The 23,214-nt window shown below is 39.8% G+C and overlaps 1 protein-coding gene across 3 annotated transcripts in view; it reads right to left on the bottom strand.

Annotated features, from left to right (window-relative positions):
• Positions 1-23,214, bottom strand: part of CNTNAP2 (contactin associated protein 2) — a 1,959,883-nt gene that overhangs the window by 324,218 nt on the left and 1,612,451 nt on the right. For all 3 annotated transcript variants that reach the window (XM_047694949.1, XM_047694948.1, XM_047694950.1), the window contains one exon: positions 16,202-16,329. In XM_047694949.1, coding sequence (XP_047550905.1) covers positions 16,202-16,329 — 128 coding nt within the window. The remainder of the gene's footprint in view (positions 1-16,201; positions 16,330-23,214) is intronic.

Here is a 23,214-nt window from a genome sequence, read left to right as displayed (position 1 = left end):
ATCATTGTAGCAGGTTGAATCCTGTTGCTCCAAAATTCATGCCCATCCAGAACCTCAGACTATGACAGTATTTGGAAATAGGGTCTTTGCAGATGCAATTAAGATAAGGATGAAGATGAGATCATGCGGGGACCTGGGGCCCCAATCCAATAAGGGTGTCCTTATGAGAGACAGAAAAGAACACAGAGACCCATAGAGAAGGTAGAAGGCCATGCGAAGACAGCGGGAGAGACTAGAGTTATGTTGCCCTAAACCAAAAAATGCCAGGAGTCACCAGAATCTGGAAAAGGCAAAAAGGATCCTTCTCGAGAGCCTCCTGGGAGATCCTGGCCCTGCCAAGGCCTTGATTTTGGCCTTTTGGCTTCCAGAACTATTAATTTTAAACCACCAAGTTGGTGGCAGTTTCTAAAGCTCCAGGAAATGAACACAGCTGTGTTTCTAAGTCCTCAGCTCTCCGAAGAGCTTTTGACTCTAGAGCCTGGGGATCTTTCTCTCGCTATGCGGAAGGACGAGGTTTTCTTGGCATGGGTCTGGGAAAGCCTAAACTGCTAAACTCTGAAGGCCAAGACACTGCTTTGGAACCAGTTTGCCTGGGTTAGATTCCAGCCCTGCCGTTTACTGTGTGACTTGAAGCCCATGACTGAAGCTCCCTCTGTCTCTGTTTTCCCACCCGTAAAGTAGGAAGACCATTACCTTCTTTATAGGGTACTTGTGAGGATTAAATGAGTTGATCTGTGAGGTGTTTCAACTACACGTGACAAGTGGTTGATACTGAATCCATGTTATTTATAATCATTACTATACGATTATTACGTGACAATTGTTCAGGCCTAGGTTTTGCTACACAGACCTCCTCAGGAGGGCAGAAGGTGAGCATGCTCACGGCCCAGAAGAACGCTGGGAACCAAGCTTGGTTTTCCTGTGAACAGGACTTTCTTCTCTCAGATAAATTGCTCTGTAGGTTGTAGACTTCACACTAAATTAGATCATCCCCACCTTGGGCCTTTCAACACTTCTTAGCTACACTTTACGTGATGAGCACAGCCACTCTACCTGGCATGTGCCTGGTGAGGGACCCAGGGGGTGTGTGAAGTTTTCAGGGCTGCTGTGGTAATGCACCACACACTGCGTGCTGAACACAACAAAAGTTTATTCGTGTAGCTTGTGGGGACGAGGAGTTCTAAATCCAGGTATTGGAAGGGTTGGTTCCTTCCAAAGGTTCTGAGAGTCTGTGAGACTAGAGTCTGCTCTAGCTTACGGTGGCTGGCGGAACCCTCTGTATTCCTACCTGTGTCAAGGCAATGCCCATCTCTTCCCTGTGTGTTTCTGTGTCTTTGTTTTCTCTTAATAGGACACCTGTCACAGAGGACTAGAGCCCACTGGGTTCCAGTGTGACATCATCTTGACTTGATCATCTGCAAAGACCTATTTCCAAAGAAGGTCAACAGTCACAGGCACTGGGTGGGGGAGGGTTAGGACTCCAACATTTCCTTTCAGGGGACATTAATTTGACCCATAGCTGTCCCCATATTTAAATGAAGCAAAACAAGAGTCAGCAGTCACCAATTTACAGACTTATTAAAAATATTAAAATACTATCCTTGTCTGAAAGTTTTCACACAATTGAGAAAGGCTTGTCTAAAATTAGTAGCTTTAAAAAGTCTTGAAAGGTGGCTGTTATGAGAATCTTACAGTGTTTTAAATATGTGTTTATGTTATATCATTATGGACGTGGACCTACCATCACTCCTTCACTGAATTACCTCATTTTCTTAATTAGCAATGCTCCTTTTATTTTTTAAAATACACATTTTAAAACCAAAGAAAACCGACAGAATGGGAAAAGATACTTGCAAATGACATATCAGATAAAGGGCTAGTATTCAAAATCTAGAAAGAACTTAGCAAATTTGACACCCAAAGAACAAATAATCTAATCAAGAAATGGGCAGAAGACATGAACAGACATTTCTGCAAAGAAGAAATCCAAATGGCCAACAGACCCATGAAAAAGTGCTCAACATTGCTCGGTATCAGGGCAATACAAATCAAGACCACAGTGAGATACCATCTCACACCAGTCAGAATGGCTAAAATCAACCAGTCAGGAACTGATAGGTGTTGGCGAGGATGCAGAGAAAGGGGAACCTTCCTACACTGTTGGTGGGAATGCAAGCTGGTGCAGCCAGTCTGGAAAATAGTATGGAGGTTCCTCAAAAGGTTGAAAATAGAGCTACCCCATGACCCAGCAATCGCACTACTGGGTATTTACCCTAAAGATACAAATGTAGTGATCTGAAGGGGCATGTGCACCCGAATGTTTATAATAGCAATGTCCTCAATAGCCAAACTATGGAAGGAACCTAGATGTCCATCAACAGATGAATGGATAAAGAAGAAGTGGTGTATATATACACAATGGAATACTATGCAGTCAACAAAAAAACCAAAATCTTGCCATTTGCGATGATGTGGATGGAACTAGAGGGTATTATGCTAAGTGAAATAAATCAATGAGAGAAAGACAATTATCATATGATCTCACTGATATGAAGAATTTGAGAAAAAAGACAGAGGATCACAGGGGAATGGAGGGAAAAATGAAACAAGATGAAACCAGAGAAGGAGACAAACCATAAGAGACTCTTCATCTCAGGAAACAAACTGAGGGCTGCTGGAGGGAAGGGGACTGGGTGGGATGGGGTGGCTGGGTGGTGGACACTGGGGACGGTATGTGCTATGGTGAGAGCTGTGAATTGTGTAAGACTGATGATTCACAGACCTGTAGCCCTGAAACAAATAATACATTAGATGTTAATAAAAAAAAAATTTAAAAAATAAAAACCAAATATGAGGGGCGCCTGGGGAAAAAAATAAAATACACATTTTAGAAAGACAAACTGCATTAACCCAGATCTTTGAAACTCAGCATACGTGAAGAGTTTAATATTTTAATTAAATTAAACCTCTGAAAGATGACTCCTCCCTCCTCTTTCTGGCTCACAAACTGCCCACAGAATGTATTCAGCTCTTTGGTCAGCATTTACAGGACTCTCTGGTTCCAGTTCAGGTCTCATTTTTCTCAGGTGAGTATTTCTCCAAAGGCTTCCTATGTGTCATGTGCCTACTTTTCTACAGGATCCTTTTGCTTCTATCAGTTTGGTCTACTGATTGTCATAGTTCAAGCCCTCTGCCCACTGCATCAACCCCACATGCAATGACTTCTACTCATTCCCCTCTTCTTTCTGTCAAGATCCCTCTCCAGGTGGGGCCCGAACATTCTGCTTTTACCTCTCTGTGCTTCCTTGTAAAAGAGATGCATCTTCTCATCCCACTATCGTATTCTGACCTAGGTTATAAATTCCTTGGTTGCCAAAACTATTGGTCTGTAGCCTGTCACAATGCCTTGTATACAGCTGGTGCTCAAAATACATTTGCCATCGGTGATTGATTCTTTTGTTCACCTCAGATTATAATTCATTATTTCTGAGTGACTTTGTCAGAAATAATAATGGTTGCATTTAGCAATTTGCATTTATGTTTAATTCATATTAGTTTTACAAGGCTGAGGGGTTTAAAGAAGTTTTATTCGTTTTGTATAACATGTATTACTACCATTATTAGAACTTACTGCACCAGTCACTATTTGAAGCTCTTCACAAACACTTGTCTCATTTTATCCCCATAGCAACCTTTTGTACTAAGCATAATTATCTCTATTTTACAGATGAGGAAATTGAAGCTTAGTGAAATTAAACAACTTTCCCAATGTCACGCTGCTGATAAATGGAAAGTTGGAGCCTAGGTCTGTCTGTCCCCAAATGCTGTGTTCTTAGAGTTTCTATAATTTTCCTGTCATAAAAACCTTTTAGGAAACTTCTTAAAAACAGAATCTGGGGCTCCACTCTAGAATTCTGAACCGAAGTCTCTGGGGGAAGAATCTGGGGATTTGCATTTTGACATGCACGTTAGGGAATTTTTGTGATCAGACAAATTTGGGAAATACTCAATAATTCGGTATGGCCTACCAATCCACGTAAGTCCCTGTGTTGAATGGTGTCCCATGGATGGTTTGATTTTCATTATGGTTTCAAGGAACACAAAATGTCCACAAATGTTCAAACTGACCAGAGAAACAAAGCCTTCAGGTACCTTCCTGCAGGCCTACTATACCTCTGAGGACACCCAGGGTCTGCAGCTGACCTTGCCTTCTGCCCCGTGTCCAGGAACATGGGTTGGTGACCTATGCAAGTTTAGAAGGGCTCCACACTTGGCTTAATGTTCCGCTGCCATTGTTCTGAAATTCCTAATAGTTTCTTAACAAGGGGTCCTGCATTTTTGTTTTGCACCAGGCTCTGTCCATTTCTTAGCTGGTCCTGCTAAGAAGCTTGATACTGGGAATACACAAACATGTGACCCATAGCACTTACCTTCCCCATCCCAACCTTGCCTCCAGTGGCTCAAACTAGAGCTTAGCAGCTACAGTTCTAAACAACTGTCTCCTACTACATTCCCCTTGAACAATCAGCGTTTATCCCCAGATTGTAAATGATGACATTTAACTGGTGCACTAGGAAGGAGACAGGTTATGAGTGGCAGCAAAAAGGGTTGAGATGTGAACGCATCACTCATGAGATCACGAGGTTGAAGGGGTGTGGAATGGGCAAGCTGGTGGAAGAGGCATACCCCATCTACTCCGCAGGTCTTACTGGTTAAGTACAGTCTAGAGAAGGTGTACAAAGACCTCTGCAAGCAGGTCTACCTGTTATTACTTATGGGCTTCCACCTTATTTTGTAACGTATGTTGTTGTTGACATAATGCAACCATATCTCTTTTTGAAATACTATTATTTTAGTCTTTTGTCAGTAGGCAAATGGGAGAATGTACTGTATTTCAAAACATAAAGTTAAAACAAAGTTTGAAAAGATTGAAACCAATGAAGTAAGCCTCTAAACACAATTCTACTCTGCAAATTATCCCGAGTAGAATCCATAATGAAATGAAAACTCACATCATAAAAAAATATATATATTTCTTATTCTACATTTATAATGTTATATTCTACACCGTCTTCCTGGCTGATACATGGAGAATTTTATGGAGCAGCTGAGAAAATGTTCTGTGTGCAGTGATGTATATCCTAGGTATTTTTTGGTCCCTTCTGCCAATGCAGAACCCACCTTTTCTCTTTCTTCATCTTTAATCCCTTATTACTCCAGGATGGATCAGAGCAGGCCAACTCCTAGCCAAAAGGAAGACTGAATTCCAGGTGGGGACAGGTTCTCAGGTTCTGAAAGCAGCCTCTCACTGTCGTACTAAAGCTATGAGGTCCAATATGGCAACCACTAGCCATATGGGGCTCTTTAAATTTTAGCTAACTAAAATTAAGTAAAGTTAAAAATTCAGATCCTTGGTCACACTAGTCACATTTTAAATGCTCAATAGCCACCTGTGTCTAGAGGCTACCAAATGAACCACACAAATTAAAGAACATTTCCATCACCACAGTAAACCATCGGGTAGCACTGCTCTAGAATGCCAAGCAACAGGCCAACAAAGGAAAGTAAAATCCTGACTCCTTAGTGCCCTATTTCTCCCCCAGTGGAGAGCTGCTTTCAGAGAGAATAGCTCATATTCTTTATGGCTTTTTGGGTAAAATAGCATGAACTGATTCTTAAAACACTAGCACAAAAGGCCATAGACTCAAATTTATTATTGAACTCCCTCACCATGCATACATACACTCATCTTGAATTAAGGATTAGTTCATCATTAATTCAATGTTTAAAATTTTAAATGAGAAAGGTGATTTTCCCCCCTTAGGGCCAAGCCCTAAACCATGCGTTGAAGTCTGGGATGGATCCAGGCCATCTGGGACACAGGGCATTCTTGGAGTTGACTACAGTGGGCCCCTGTCCCCACAGTCTCCAAGGGAACAGAGGAGAGATGCGATCTGACTCCTAATCTCATTTTGTCTTTCTCCCCATCTTTAACAAGAGCTCCTCCAACTACACTGATCTCAGTAGTTTTGAGCCCCCAGTTCGGGTTACCATGGAGTTAAAGGAGGTTCAGGACTGAGGTAACTATAGCAGCAATAAGCACAAATTTGAAATTCTCAGGGTAAGCATTTCCGCTTGTGTGTGTGTGTGTGTGTGTGTGTGTGTGTGTGTGTAAAAGGAGGGAGTAGCTATAAGAAACAGAAATGGTAGATACTACATTACTTTTTCCTAAATATAAATGTCATCCAGTTTTTCCTTGATTCTCTAATAGGGGGTCCTTGCAGAAGGATGTCAACAGGTCGGAAGGAGGCCTGGCTACTGGAGTTAAGAAGGCTAAGAAGAGTTAGAAAAAAAGTTTAGGAGTTTTCTCAAAAATGAAAAGTGCTAAGAATCTGTATGGTACCTGCTGGTTAGCTAGTTTGTGCAAGCACATGCTGAATGACTCTGGTGACCACTATCCTGAGAATGTAGACATCTGTCCTCTCTCTAAATTCTCATCAAGCAGAATGTGCAGAATGTGTTGTTTTGTGTTCAACATCAGGGGCCTGGAAGTGGCCAACTTGGGGTGTCTCCCTTGCAATGACGAGTGTCCAGGCCTTGATCCCCTTGGAAATGCTGGCTCAGCAAGGAGGGGAAAGGCCACTGACAGTCCCTAGGGTAAATTGCTACGATATAAAACTTGCCGCGCACAGATCTCAACAGCAGACACTTTGTCTAGTCCAGTCGGCTGCTCCTGGACTCCCTGTACCCAAGATCCCCCAATAAATCTATGTCTCAGCTGCTACCTCGGGTCTTTCTTTTGGCCTCACTGGACCATCACCCAGCTTATTAGGCTTCAGGTCTGCCAGGGGTACAGATGCACAGAATCGATGTTCCGAACTGAATGACTTTTGTTGGTTTCTCTTAGCATATTAAACATAATTTGCTTCTTTGTAATGTCATAAGAGGAAATCTAGTTAACTGCTCACGAATAAATGACCAGTTTCAGGTTCTTTCTCCTTAATCCCAAAGAGAAGCTATAAAGTTTCCTTCATTACAGATGCTACGTTGAGCCATTGTCTGATTTTCTATAGCTGTTAGAGTGACTTCTTTTGGGGGTCATCAGCATAAGCCAGAAAAATGGTCAGTTTTGCAAAGAAACAACCAAACTTAATTTTGGTGCATCAGACTCATTACACTTCAACAATACTAGATGCATTTTTCTATCTGTAAATTTGGAGGATTAAGATGAAGACTTTATCTCTTTAAAATAAATAAATAAATAAATATTAGAAATAAAATGTGCCAGAGTACCTTCTCAGCTCTAATTCTCGGGTCCAGTTGCCTTTTTACAAATTCAATTCCAGGGTGTTAGGTTATTTGACAAAAAGTGCTAACTTTTTACTTTCTGTGTTGTTTTTGGTTTTATTTATTTTTTTTTATGCAGAAAACTGAGGCAGTTGGAGCTAACTTAGCACCTTTGGTCAAACCATAAGAGTAAGCCAAGCACTCAATGAAAATGAGGTCATCTCATGGCAATCCTGACTTCTAGAGTCAGTCACACCCTTATCTCAGGTATGATAATGGAAAAGAAACCAGGGCAGAATATTTGAGGTATATATATATATATGTCTCATCACAAATCTGTTAAAAACCAGCGAAATAGTTCTGTTAAATAACAGGCCATATTTTAAGTTCAAGCCCAATTTGCATCCTATTCAGTGTAACAGAATTACATTCTAAAGGCCTAAATGCTGTGAAACAAAATTGAATAGGATAAGCTACAAGAATGGAATTAAGGCATACTTAAAGTGTCTGACATAGGGATTCCAGAAGAGGTTGTCAAGCTATTTCACTGTTTAAAGCTTAAGTAAAAAAAAAAACCCTGAACAGAAGAGGCACACATAGAATCTTAATGGGCAAATGACCTCTCTTCCATCAAAAGACCACGCTGCCCTTTCTGAGTCTGGTTTCTCCATTCACACTTAAGGACTGAGAGAGAGAGTCTCAATTAAGCATCAGTCTAGGAACTAATAATTTCCCCCTTTCAGGCAGCCTGAAGGATTCATTTACTTTAATACCACTGACTATTGGGCTGGCTCAACGAGAAAATGGATGGATGGGCCATGTGGTCCCCTTTACTTTTCCACTGAGACCATACACGTAGGCAATGGAGCAGTTTACCATGCCAATCGGTGAACACAAATTCAAATGCACTGCTTTCTAGGCACGTATCTGGTGAGTTTTGAACTAAGATTTATCTTAAAGACAGAATACATAATGCAAGAGGTTAGTATAATTTTTTTTCAATCCCAGTGACTATAGTAAGATTGTTACTTTGGAAGTATCCGCAAACTTCAAGAAGAGAAGGATTTTAAAGGTTTTCTTCAGTGAAGTTTCTGAGTGTCCAAGGTGTGCATGTAGCAGGGATTATGGAAAGCCAAGCAGTATCATAAAGCAGGTGAACTGGAACACGGTTTTAATTATGCCGGAGTGAGGTAGTTTATAGCTCACACTTTAGCATCCTAACAATAGGTTCGAAGTACTAATTGTAATTTTGTCAGTAATAACCTTGAGACATGGATAAACAAAAGTGTGGAACAAGTCTACTTGGGTCTCTGAGGGGCCAGGAGGGTTAATCTAATTTAGATGAAACAATGAGTTCTATAAATTTAATACTTCCCGTGCATCTTAATTTAGGAATGCCAGAGAAAATAGAAAAACTAGGCAAAAGAGTTCTTCTTTAATTCTTAATTTGAAGATAATCATCAGATTCAAGGGATTTTCAAGGTATAAAGGAATAAAGGTTTTCATTTAGTTAAGATGAATAAATGGGCAAAAACCTTGTTGAGGTTAAAAAGAGTTGTGTATATAAATCGAGTGACAGCTCCTCTCCTCGACCCCTATTGGAAATTATCTGTGAAAGTTTTCTGCAATTCATCATGAAGAGCCTTGTGGCGCTGCCTCCACTGTTAGCCTGAAATGCTTATTTAAATCTGTTGAGGTTATTTAACCATTCGTATTCACCTAAGGAACACACATTTGAGTATCTTGATGCAAGCATTTCCATTGACACTGGGATGTAGGTCTCTGCCTAGTTCCCACCCACTGCTGGGGGTAGGAGCACCAAGAATGCAAACAGATAGAGAAAACGGACTGTGATGTCATCACAATCCATCTAGTCTCCATGCCAAGTTCCTGGAACGGAACTTCCAGGCTCTTAAGATTTTTTGAGTGATGGCCACAGTCGCCAAACTGTGGAAAGAGCCAAGATGCCCTTCAACGGATGAATGGATAAAGAAGATGTGGTCCATATATACAACGGATATTATGCCTCCATCAGAAAGGATGAATACCCAACTTTTGTATCAACATGGATGGGACTGGGAGAGATGATGCCGAGTGAAATAAGTCAAGCAGAGAGAGTCAATTACATATGGTTTCACTTATTTGTGGAGCATAAGGAATAACATGGAGGACATGGGGACATGGAGAGGAGAAGGGAGTTGGGGGAAATGGGAGGGGGAGATGAACCATGAGAGACTGTGGACTCTGAGAAACAAACTGAGGGTTTTGGAGGGGAGAGAGTGGGGGATGGGTAAGCCTGGTGGTGGGTATAAAGGAGGACATATATTGCATGGAGCACTGGGTGTGATGCATAAACAATGAATTTTGGAACACTGAAAAAAATAAAGATTTTTTGAGTCAAAGAAGGTCTTTGTTACTCATGGTAGGTTCTGATGTTTTATGCCAACAAGGTGACCAGTGGTGGGTCTTACCTTGTTTCAAGATGGGGTCTGGCTTTGCCAGAAAAACCAACTGAGGGATTTAAGGGTTGGAGCTTTGAGCCAGGAGCTATCAGCCCCAACTCCATCGGGGAGAAGGAAGACATGCTGGAGACTGAATTCAATTATGTGGCCGATGATTTATTCAATCACGCCTATGTATAAAACTCCTCTGACAACTCTGGACACCCAAAGCTTGGCAAGCTGGTCGGTAACACACACTGATGGGTGGGGAGGGTGATGTGTCCTCACTCCACAAGGAGAGGACAGGAGAGCTTCACATCTGAGACCCTCCAACTTCACAGTGTGTATCATTCCATTCAGCTACTCTTACCTGTAACCTTTATGATAAAATTTTAATCTTAAATATAGTGCTTTCCTGAGTTCTATGAGTCATTCTAGTACATTACTGATCCTGAGGGCATAGTGGGAAGCCCCAAATTTATAGTCAGTTGGTCAGAGGAGCAGGGTGGCCTGGAACCCCCAGACTTGTGTCCCACATCCAAAGAGAAGGCAGCCTTGTTAGGGGACCGGGAAATCCACACTAATTCCAAGCCCTTAGTGTCAGGATTGCAGACATAATTTCAGATAACCAGAACAAGTCTAACTCTCTTCCACAAATGGTTTAGAGAGATCACCGGGAAAGTCCATCAAAAGAACAATCATGGAGATTAAATTGACAGAACAAAGTTCCTCCTGTTACATTTCTGCAGAGTGCCAAGTTTAGGGAAGGGATAGAGACAAAGATACAGCAGGACTCAGACAAATCTCCTCTGTGGGATGTGATGAGTCCTCCAAACGTGAGCAATACTTGAAAGGACAGGTAGGAAAATCAGTCACACACACACACAAATACCATATCTACTGTAAAACAGAAATACTTTTTTTTTCCCCTAAACTGTAACTAACTTTACTTCCCATTTTCGAACTGACACCTTGGCTAAAGTTAAATGGCCCAAGAGCATCAAAGAGCTGATTCTTCTGGGGGAGTTGTCCTCTTGTAATTGTTTAAAGTCATTCTGGAGTCCAGAAGACCAAAGCTAAGCTTTCCTTCTTTTTCCCTCTGCTGCCTTTGTAATTGGAGCTGCTCTCAGATCCGCCCAGAGCCCACAGGGCTCCAGTCCTTTAATGGGAATCAGCCTACTTTTTGATCCTGAACATTTCACTATTTCTGCTTGTTCTTAGAGCTACTCCTGCTTCTCAGCTGGTAGCAGCCCATGGCAACAGTGGCAGAGGCTGGGACATTAAGAAAAAAAACAGAGGTTCATCATTTCTACACATCATTCTTGGTTATTTTCCTGCCTTCTACTGTCAACGAGAAAACTACCTAAGGCAGAAGTAAAAACAAAACAAAACGAAACGAAACACAAAAGTTACCAACTTTCTGCCACTGACCTTTCATCCCCACGGCTGTGGGTTTTCGATCAGGTTTTCCGGATGGGCGATCTCACAGTGGGGGGACAGTTAAGAGTGCTGGTCCCATGTTATTACACTACTCGGCTGTTGGGAGGCAGGGACCTGAGGTTAGCGTTCTAGGTCAAAGCTCCCTCTCTGGACTCAACATTAGTCTTGGCCACAGGGAATTACTAAAGATGAAAGCTTGTGCTAAACTGTCTCAACGTGCTCTGCCATACACCCGCTGGGAGACCCTGGGCCGGTCACTTAACCTCCCCAGACCCAGGTTTGCTGGTCTGTACCATGCAGGGTCCACACTGTTTGATCTCGGAGGGTCCTCTGACTCCGTGCTCTTGCTTGCAGTGGTCCTTGAAGCAAGGACTCTTAGCTACATTGTGTGGGAAGACGTGGGGAAGGGGAAAGAATGGGGACCAGCTTCTGAGAACGATCCAATTATCCATTCTGGGACCAGCTCTAGCACCATGTAAACCTTCTGGTCCCAGGTCTGAAATTTACTGGCAAATTACCCCATAAATCTGGTTGTGTTTTCTCCTTGGTATGCTTGAGTCAAAGATGCCACCTCATCCAGTATGTTGGGAGAGTCAAGAAAGAGATGAATATAAAGTACTTGGTTTACAACGTGCCCTTTGCCTTCCTCATCTCTTCCAAGCCTAGAGCAGCAAAGTAAGAGGATGAGCAAACTCTCTCCTGCTCTCTGGAGCTCAAGTAGTGGCTTCCTCTCCATAATGGAGACGACATTTGAGCCCAGGTGAGCGGCCGCCCCTCTCTCCTTGTTCAGTCCTCCTCTGTGCACAGAGCGTGTCTCACACCGATGTTCACAGGGAGATGGTGTGACCCGTGTGTGCACTGTGCACAACCTGTGGGGAATGTACTCATTTGTATTACTGTTGGAAATGTCTTATCTGTGGAGAAACAAGGTACGGGTATAGTCATTGCCTTGTCTTTCTCGATGAGTGAACGGCTGGTTAGGGCTGTGGCTTGTGAGAGTCTTGCAGTAAAGAGAGCATGCACAACCTTGACCTTGCCCACACAACCTTGACCTTGTCCATACATACGATTACATTTGCAGAGAACTGATGCCCGCACTGGTGTGGATGAAACTCCATCACCGGTTTACTTCCTTCACCCCCCCTTTGTCCCCGCCCTCCTGTGTTCCTGCACTGGATTTGTTGTTTTTTCCTCATCTTTCCTTCTTGGCCTCTCGGAATCACCTCTGAGAAACTGGATTTGGATTTGAAACATCCCGTTTGAGCCCAGTGCCCAGCTGGCCTACCTCACAGCCACCGTGGGTTTCTGGCATGGACAGGGAAGAGGGCTGGAGTGACACACTTTTGCGAATGGTCTCTACCCACGTGTATTGAAAACACTTGCTTTTGTAGCGAACTTGGTGCTAATTAATTTTTTTTAAGTCCCTGAATCCCTAGAGAAGATATGGGAAATCTTTAGCTCATAAAGCTGAGAATAAAGCAATTATCTAGTACATACTTTATTTCTATAATTAATTATATTCACTATATATAATACGAACAAGATTTCTACCTCCTGAATCTGAAATATTTTCTTTTTGTATGGATTCGACAGAAGGTTAGCAACTCACTGCAAGAATGACTCATTTACATTTGAAAACCACTTCTACCTACCAGTGACTGATCCTCTAAATAGCTCTTTTGTTTTTTCTTTGGTGAGGGTGCCTGATTTAAGAAGGGAATTTGTAACTTCACCACACTTTTTATCTTAGCTTAAGCACCCATCACTAGTCATACTTTCAGTTTTATTTAGATTTGAGGTTTTCATCTGAATGTCTTAAAAAAAAAAATCAACCACCATCACCACCACCACCAAAGCCTCAGAGCACTAAACTCTAGAAGCATAAGCATTTTCACACTATAAGGGAAATGCAGCAGAGCCCAGTGGAACTCACTGATTTTCTTTAGCATTTGGATTATATGGGTCTATGAGTTCAGATGAGTCACAGTAAAAATGAAACTCAGCAGGCACGATGAAATCAACTGAAACCACTGAAACGGTTGGTCAGAGCCTCCAAAAATTGTTTCATTCTCTAAGACTGGGGGATAGTATAGAGACCTAATTCAAGACACAGTTTTCCAAGCTGTCATTGCTGGACTCCTTGAATAGAGAAAGACATTTTCCAACAACGGATTTGCTTTTTGGAACTGTTGCTTTGTACAGCCTTCAGTAAATGATACAAAGTCAGTTAATCTCTATAAACAACAGGCTAAGGCTACTATGGCACTTTTAAAATTATAACAATTGGAATTTAATCCCCGAAACATTCATGCTATATTGGTAGCTGGACATGGGTGGTTGGGATAAGGCCTAAATGACTATTTTTTTTTTTAAAATAACTTAATGTAATCATTAACCAACTCAGGGAAACAACCTTGACCTTGCACAGAGAAAGCTGTTTATATTATCTGCTCTGTCTTTCCTCCTGGAGCACCCCCAGAGGTTGCAAGGGTATACAGAAATTTGTAGTATAAATGACATTTTAAAAGAAATTGTTTGTTCATTTGTAAACAGAAGGGCTAATATTTTACCTTCCCCACCTCTTGGAGGGCTGTAAATATCAGAGGAAATCAAATATGTTAAAAACTGTAAAGTGATAGGATGTGGAACACTTTCTCATTACTGTGTCCCCATTTGAACATACTTAAAGGGAAGGTAGGCATCAAAACTGCTAGTTGGCAATTCAGGTACAAGTTATGATGTTCTCAGATGCCGGCAAACAGGGAAGATTTCTCTCTCTCTCTCTTTCAGACACAAAAGTGTTTCATATAATTGCAATTAAATATTGACTGTGCTTTTGGTTCATGTAGTATCAGGCAAAATATGGATTAAGAGTCTCTCTAAAGCTTCAGTACTGCAAAGACACTGAGTTCACACATTGCCAAAAAATAAGACAGCTCTTTGTCTTATCAACGGGTCCTAAATATGTCTCTAAGAACAACAGCCTTGGAAAAGAAATGCAAATAAACATGAGTGCTAAACTTCTCCTATTTTCTCTTTTGAAATATTAAGTCTGCCCGAAATACACTATATCACACTCTTTTCATGGGCATCAGTAGCACTAATTTCATTTTGCAAAATCTAATCTTTTATTATAAAACATTTTGTTCTCCAATACTTTTTCCTGTGCATTTCTCAAAATGGAGTTTAATGTTTTTTTCTTGTATCTCAAGAATATCTAGTAAAGTGCCAGACAAATAGCAGATAAGTAAAAAAATTCTTCTTGAATACTGATAAATTGATTAAGGGAAACAAGCTAAGATTGGCGATAAGCTATTAATACACTTGTACATGTACTGTTTAATGTGGCTGGAATCTTCTCTTGAAGAGTGGTAAGAAAAGTTTGCAGAAGTGCGATTTTTATAACTGTCCCAAATTAATCAATTACTTGATGGGACACCCTTTCTTTAATTATAGCTAACTCCAGAATTCGAATTAGTGAGTGAGAAATATTTTACATTTATATATTAATGAATAATTATGACATAATGAAACTGATTTTCATCAGACAGCACATGAGAATCTGCCTATTTTGAGAGCGATCCTATCACACATCCATCACACAAAATATTTTTTAAAATGCATACTTATTATTATTTTATGTCAATATCTTCTTCTTAAGCAGTTGAAATCATATTTCTTATTGCATAGTCCTACTGAGTCTGGGTTGACGAATAAAGTATTATTGTTCAATAAATGCATGATAAAGCACTTTGACCAGCCTCAATTTTCAAGGTAGCATTTTCATTTTCTCTAACTAAGAAAAGAAAAATCAGCACAAACTCCATCTCTCTTTTGTATCAGGAACATTGCCTTGTTTAATTGCCAACAGCCCCAATTTACTAAGTAGTAAACACTGAAGCATGCACCATTACATTCCTTAGGACACCTCTTGGAGTTGATGCAATAATTTATTACATTGAGTAGGTCTCATTCTCCCTTGATTTATGGACGTGGTAATAATATTCCATTGCACAGAATGCTTTGCTAGGAGGAATCCGGATCCAGGCACTAAAATCTTTATGGCCTCCCCAGGAGGAGTTGGGACGCAGGTGGTATTCTCATTACCACGATCGAGAAAGTGGAGGGGCTTGCCTGAGGTCTCCTGGAAAGTCAGTTATTCAAGGAACACAATCTAGGTCTCCCGGTGCCTAGCACAGAATCACAAAAAAAAAAGCACAGAACTCCCAAGGGAGTTGCCCAAATCATGTGCACAGACAAGAAGAGGGGAAATGATACCGAAGATGCTCACTGTAGAATCCCCATAGCAATCCGACACCGTTTCCCTCCGACTGCACATAAAACACATTGAAGGGTATCAAACAACATAAAATCCTAATGGTGCCTTTAATTAGGCGGGATCATCGTTCTAACTCCCTGACCTCCCACAGTCCAAGCTAGCAGCCCCAAATTCCTCTCTGTGGTGCCAAAACCTGAAAGCAAGACGGAGTTACAGAAACAATCCTTGGCTTACAGGGGACCATGGAGCTCTGATGATGGTGAAATTTGATAGCAATAATGTCAAACTTTATATGACCATAATCCAAGTTTACAATGATACATTAAGCCATAATGCTACTATTTATATCACCATAACTCAGTTTATGGTGATATAAATAGTTATGCTAATGGCATTAACAGCAGCACTCAGTGGAATCACAGCTGTTGACTGCCACTTGTCTGCTATTAGCATGGCTATTTATATCACCATAAACTTAGGTAGTCAAACTTGTTACATGTAAATATTCAAGGAAGATGGATATCCATGTTTTATGCCCAAATCTAGGTTCCTGTCCTGGAGACTTGACGGCTCTCACCCTGCTATATGTATTAAGGTCTATCCAGCTCTCCATTTGGCTCTGTTCTCATTGCATGGTATGTTTCTTTAGGAGTTATAGCAGAGCAAGTCTGTTTCCTGCCATCCTCTGATTTTCTGGGAAACGCTATTTCAAACTGATAAGAAAGTGCAAGCCACAGCTTCTGGGCAAACTTACTGTCTCCTTGACAACGCAGGGGGCCCACGCTCAGTTTGGCTTCTGAGCCTTGCCGGTCGGTATCTCCAACTACCACCTGGCTTACTGGCAGGTGGTCTTTATAGGATAAGAAGCCAGCGTCCTTCCTCCTGAATCACAGGAAAAAACAGAAAAGGATGAGGAGGCTAAATCAGAAACATCTCTTTTCCGATAATTGTTTCAATTGTCTGATAATTGACCACATCCCAATACACGCTCAGAGGTTCACTAAGTAGAAAAGAGTTGTTCTCTCTTCCAGCAGGTGGTCTCGGGGTGTATCACCCAGAAGCAGCTGTGACATCATTGCTTTCTGGAAAACAGAATTGACATCCTGATTTCCAGACAGTCCCAACTAATAGGTTGCATCCTATTCTGGAGTGGGAGTAGACTCCCACACTGCATGAAAAACACACGCCAGGCGCTTGAGCACGCATGTGTTTGCTGTTGTCAGGAAATCAAAAGTTCAACGAAGTCAACCTGATCTCTTGGATAACATATGAAACAAAACTCTATTAAAAAACCCTTTTGTCTCCTCAGTTGCTTCAAAGCAGTTGGCTTTCTTCCTTGCTGTGCATCAGCTAGATAAGGGACACTTTTTTCCTTCCTCTTTTCTTGTTTATTTCAACAACTGAAAGAATTTATGTGAAGTTTACAACACCAAGTGTCTCTTTCCATCTAAAATGAAGAGTGAAGATTCAAGCCTGGTTTGGTTTTTCTCTTGGATTCACTTTCCTGCTTATTCTATACTTCTCATGTTTCAGGTCTCCTAACTCTACCCTGTACCCACCCTAAATAAAGGAAGGGGAGCATAGAAATCCAGGAGATGAGCCCAACATCACATATGGTACAGCACAGACTTCACCTTAACTTGAGATCCCTGTCCCCTCATCCTTTTTTTGTGCTGCTGTGGTTGAGAAATCCCCTCATTTGGGGCTGGATGAATGGGAGGCACAAATCATTATAAAGTCATTCCACAAATCTACCCTTTTGTATGATTTTTTTTGGCACTGTGCAGTGTGAATATAAATAACAATTTTGAAATTGTACATACAAAAACTGACTTTGGATGATAGCAGAATGCGAGAGGCCATTCAACCATCAGGTTAAAGATTTGTCTTTCACATCTCTTGGCAAATAGTTCAGAAAATTGAGGGGAACCAACTTGGAAGCCTGCCTCTAAAATGCTATGCTGTTAGGAATAGTTACTCATCCTTCCAATCTTCTCAAATGTCAGCGAACACATACTCCCTCATGGGTCAGGATCCATGGAAAACCCAGGAAGGAGTCAGAATTCAGCCAGCAGGCCTCAAACAAGTGTATTTTTACACTCCTTTAGTATTTTCATTGCCCTTGAGCTTCCAAAATAATGTTTCTTTTTTAAAAATTTGTTTATCAATTGAGAACTAAGATCATGATTCTTATTGACATTGTATCTACTGATGACCTGGTCTCAAGTACCTTGTACAATATTTTGCAAACCCAACTTCTTTTATTGGAACTTCTATCAATTAAAGCCACATTAGAGAGGAAAAAAAGTCTGCCATTAAACCCGATACGTAGTGTTCCTTAAAGCAACAACAAATGAAAACACCTTTTAATGACACACTGGAGTTTGACAACCTCCTAGGAATGATGTGTGTTCCTGTGGAATTTCAGGCTGATATTCTCCACAAGTTCATTATCACTTAGAATTACATGACTCTAGATCAGGAGTCTGTGAACTAAGTGCTAACAGCTATTCATCTCGTTGCCTGTTCTCTTATGGCCCATGAGCCAAGAATGATCTTTGCATATTAAGGGGTTGGAAAAATCCAGAGGAGAATATTTTGTGTCATGTGAAAATTACATGAAATTCAAGGTGAGTGTCCATAAATAGAGTTTTATTGAAATGTAACCTTTTTTTTTTTTTCAACATATGGTCTATGGTGCTTTACATTATAATGGCAAAGTTGAGTAGTTGTGACAGAGACCATATGGCCCTTGAAGCCTAAAATATTTATTTTCAGGCCCTTTATAGAAGAATTCGGCCAACTCCTGCTCCTGATCATCAGGATCCATTTTTCCTTTGGGAATTTATTGAGCCAATATTCCACTAACTATCATGGTGGAATGTCATGTAACTCGTCCCCATAGTTGAGTGTGGGGTTAGGGAAGAGACAGGGGAATATCTCTGAGGTGGAGAAAGAAACATTTAAGTTAAAATTTATTTAACTGAACAGTAAGAAATAATTTAAACTTTGTTAATAGTTAATGTTTTGATTGACTGCACTATACGGCAAGCAGTCATGTATCAGGACGCTCAACACTCATGCCAATACTTGCTATTGTTTGTTCATTATTCATTTATGATGAGTGAAAGTAACCACTTTATAACAAAATTTGTGCTAATGTAAGAGCAATTTGAAAACAGATATTTGGGAATATCCAAATCATTATGTGATCTTCTTGATGACACTGGATGTGTGTAACCTTTTAAGAATTTACACATCTACACAGGTTAACAACTTAGAGACACAACTTTTAAATCTTTGTAATAATCTCATAAATGGAGAGTTCCTTTTAGATACAATTAGATCTCCTGAAATGCTGAGGTTATTTTTAAGTTGCGAGTTCAAAGAAAACAATAATGTTTTATTCTCATGCATCCCCTACTTCATCTACACCCTAAAAGAGAGGTCTAGAACTACCTCATCCCCAAATTAATTACTGTTTTTAATGGCATTTGGAGTTTACCAAAGGCTACAGATCAACAAATAGTTGTAACACTCAAATATTCCTTACCAAGCCAAGACAAAAGGAAAAAAAAAAGATCAGATGAGAAAAATAGATAGACCCCCCCCAATCATTTTTGAGCAGAGATCTAAATAGGGCTCCAGAGATTTTAAAGTCACAAACAGCTGTGTGTGAAAATCACAAGGCAGTGAATTCTGCTAGAAACAAATAGGTTGTGAAAACAAATTCAGAGATAGCAATGAAGTGGTGTGACTAGCACAGAATTTCTGATGTGACTTTATAGCATAGCCCACTTTCCTGTCTTTTTAAAAGTTTTTATTTAAATTCCATTTAGTGAACATACTATGTTATATTAGTTTTAGGTGTACAATATAGTAAGTCAACAGTTCTATACATTGCCCTGTGCTCATTGCAATAAGTGCACTCTTTAATCCCTGTCACCTAGCTCACCCATTCCCTACCCCTCACTTCCTCTATGGAAACCACGAATTTACTCTCTATAATTAAGAGTCTGTATCTTGCTTTGTCTTTCTTTTTCCCTCTCTCTCCCTCTTATTTTTTCCCTTTGCTTGTATTGTTTCTTAAATTCCACATATAAATAAAATCATATGGTATTTGTGTTTCTCTGACTGGAATAATTATTTCGCTTAGCATTATACAATCTGGCTCCATGTCTTTGCAAATGGCAAGATTTCATTCTTTCTTATGGCTAAATAAGATTTCACTATATATATCTATATCTATATATATATATATATCTTTATTTATATATATAAATATATATCACTTCTTTATCCATTCATCAGTTGATGGACACTTGGGCTGTTTCCATAATTTGGCTATTATAGATAATGCTGCTATAAACATCAGGGTGCATGTATCACTTTGAATTAGTGTTCTTGTATTCTTTGGTTAAATACCTCATAGTGCAATTGCTGGATTGTAGGGCAGTTCTATATTTAACTTTTTGATACTATTTTCCAGAGTGGTGGCACCAGCTTGCATTCCCAGCAACAGTGCAAGAGAGTTCCCCTTTTTCCATATCCTCACCAACACCTGTGGTTTCTTGTGTTGTTGATTTTAGCCATTCTGACAGGTGTTAGGTGATATCTCATTGTAGTTTTGATTTGTACGTCCCCGATGATCAGTGATGTTGAGCATTTTTTCACGCCTGTTGGTTATCTGCATGTCTTCTTTGGGAAAATGTCTATCCATGTCTTCTGCCCATTTTTAAATTGGATTATTCATTCTTGGGGTGTTGAGTTTTATAAGCTCTTTATATATTTTGGATACCACTCCTTTAGCAGATATGTCATTTGCCCTCCCATTCCATAGGCTGATTTTAGTTTTGTTGATTGTTTCCTTCACTATACAGAAGCCTTTTATTTTGATGAAATCTCAATAGTTTATTTTTGCTTTTGTTTCCCTTGCCTCAGGAGAGACATATCTAGAAAGAAGTTGCTATGGCTGATATCAAAGAGGTTACTGCCTGTGTTCTCCTCTAGGATTTTGATGGTTTCAGGTCTCACATTTAGTTTATTTTTGTGTATGGTCCAGTTTCAATCTTTTGTGTGCAGCTGTGCAGTTTTCCCAATACCATTTGTCGAAGAGACTGTCTTTTTCTCATTGCATTTTCTTGCCACTTTTGTCAAAGATTAATTGACCATATAATTGTGGGCTCATTTCTGGGTTTCCTATCCTGTTCTATTGATTTTTGTGCTAGTACCATACTGTTTTGATCATTACAGCTTTGTAATATACATTGAAGTCCAGAACTGTGATGCCTCCAGCCTGGCTTTTCTGATTTAAGGCTGCTTTGGCTATCCAGAGTCTTCTGTGGTTACACACAAATCTTATGATTGTTTGTTCTAGCTCTGTAAAAAAATGCTGGTGGTATTTTGATAGGGATTACATTAAATCTGTAGATTGCTTTGGGTAGTAGAGATATTTTAACAATATTTTTTCTTACAATCTGTGAGCATGGGATGTTTTTCCTTGTGTGTTGTCTTCATTTTTTTTCATCAGTGTTTTATGGTGTAGGAGCACAGGTCCTTCACCTCTCTGGTTAGGTTTATACCTAAATATCTTACTGTTTTTGGTGCAACTGCAAATGGGATTGATTCCTTAATTTCTTTCTGCTGCTTCATTTTGGTGTATAAAAATGCAACAGATTTTGGAATGTTGATTTTGTATCCTGCAACTTTACTGAATTTGTTTATCAGTTCTGGCAGTTTTTGGGTGGAGTCTTTGGGTTTTCTATATAGAGTGTCACATCATCTGCATACAGTGAAAGTTTTAATTCTTCCTTACCAATCAGGAGGCCTTTTATTTCTTTTTGTTGTCTGATTGTTATGGCTAGGACTTCCAGTACTTTGTTGAATAAAAGTTGTGAGAGGGGACATCCTAGTCTTTTTCCTGACCACAGAGTAGAAGCCCTCTGTTTTTCCCCATTGAGGATGATATTAGCTGTGGGTTTTTCACATATGGTCTTTGTGATGCTGAGGTTATGTTCTCTCTAAACCTACTTTGTTGAGGGTTTTTATCATGTATGGATCAAATGCTTTTTCTGCATCTATTGAAATGGTCATATGGTTCTTATCCTTTCTTTTATTAATGTGGTGTATCACATTGATTGATTTGCAAATACCAAACCACACCTGCAGCCCAGGAGTAAATCCCACTTGATTATAGTAAATGATTTTTTTTAATGGATGGTTGGATTTGGTTTGCTAGTATTTTATTAGGAATTTCTGCATCCATCTTCATCAGGGCTTGACGTGTAGTTCTCTTTTTTAGTGGAGTCTTTATCTAGTTTTGGTATCAGGGTAATGCTGGTCTTATAGAATGAATTTGGAAGTTTTCCTTCCTTTTTTTATTTTTTGGAATAGTTTGAGAAGAATAGTATTAACTCCTCTTTAAATATTTGGTAGAATTCCCCCGTGAAGCCATCTGACACAGGACTTCTGTTTGTTGCGAGAGTTTTGATTACTGACTCAATTTCTTTGCTGGTTATTGGTCTGTTCAAGTTTTCTATTTCTTCCTGTTTCAGCTTTGGTAGTTTACATGTTTCTAGGAATTGATCCATTTCCTCCAGGTTGTCCAGTTTGTTGGCGTATAGTTTTTCATAATATTCTCTTATAATTGTATTTCTGTGGTGTTGGCTGTTATTTCTCCTCTCTCATTTGTGATTTTATTTGGGTCCTCTCTCTCTCTTTATCCATCTCTCTCTCTCTCTCTCTCTCTTTTTTTTTGAAAATTCTGGATAGAGACTTATCAATTTAATTGATTTTCTTCAAAGAACCAGCTCCTGGTTTCATTGATCTGTTGTTTTGTTTTTGTTTTTGTTTTAAGTTTCTATATCATTTGTTTTTGTTCTAATCTTTATAATCTCCTTCATTCTGCTGGCTTTAGCTTCATTTGTTGTTCTTTTTCTAGCTTCTTTATGTGTACGGTTACATTGTTTATTCTTGAGATTTTCTTGCTTCTTGAGATAGGCTTGTGTTGCTGTATACTTTCCTCTCAGGACCACTTTTTTTTTGCAGCATTCCAAAGGTTTTGGGCTATTGTGCTTTCAACTTCTCTTCTTTCCATGTATTTTTTATTTCTTCTTTTATTTCCTGGTTGACCTATTCATAGTTTAGTAGCATGTAGTTTAAACTCTATGTATTCATGGTCTTTCCAAATTTCTTCTTGTGGTTGACATCTAGTTTCACAGTTTCGTGGTCAGAAAAGGTGTATGGATGATTTCAATCTTTTGGTATTCCTTGAGGCCTGACTTGTGGCCTTATAGGTGAGCTCTTCTGGAGAAAGCCTCATGTGCATTTCAAAAGAATGTATATTTTGCTGTCTTAGGAAGTACAACACACTTTCAAAAAAGATATGTAGGTGAAAAGACATAAACTGAGATCTGGAAAGGGACCCATGAACACACTTGTAAGACTGCTGTCTTAGCACCTGTATGAAAATTATTTAGCCAGCAAAACAAGCTTTCATTGAAAGTTATGATCTTTACAGATGGAGGTCAATCTAATTTAGGGAGATATTCAGTAACTATTTATCATGTCAGCATAATCTAATTATATTTGTTACTGTGCTTGTACATTAGAAAAATTCTACCATCCATTTCAAATAGACCCTGAACTCAAGACTCTTGCATCACATTTCTATCAGCTTTCTTATTACAATAAAACTTGATTCTATGGATTTTCCTTCTTTAAGCTGGCCTTACTGTTATTTTGCTTCAGTACTATTTTCCTGAAGGA

The sequence above is a fragment of the Lutra lutra genome, chromosome 11, assembly GCF_902655055.1.
Source record: "Lutra lutra chromosome 11, mLutLut1.2, whole genome shotgun sequence".
Classification (NCBI taxonomy): Eukaryota; Metazoa; Chordata; class Mammalia; order Carnivora; family Mustelidae; genus Lutra; species Lutra lutra.
The sequence above is the reverse complement of the archived record's forward strand: the minus strand, read 5'-3'. Positions and strand labels throughout refer to the sequence as shown.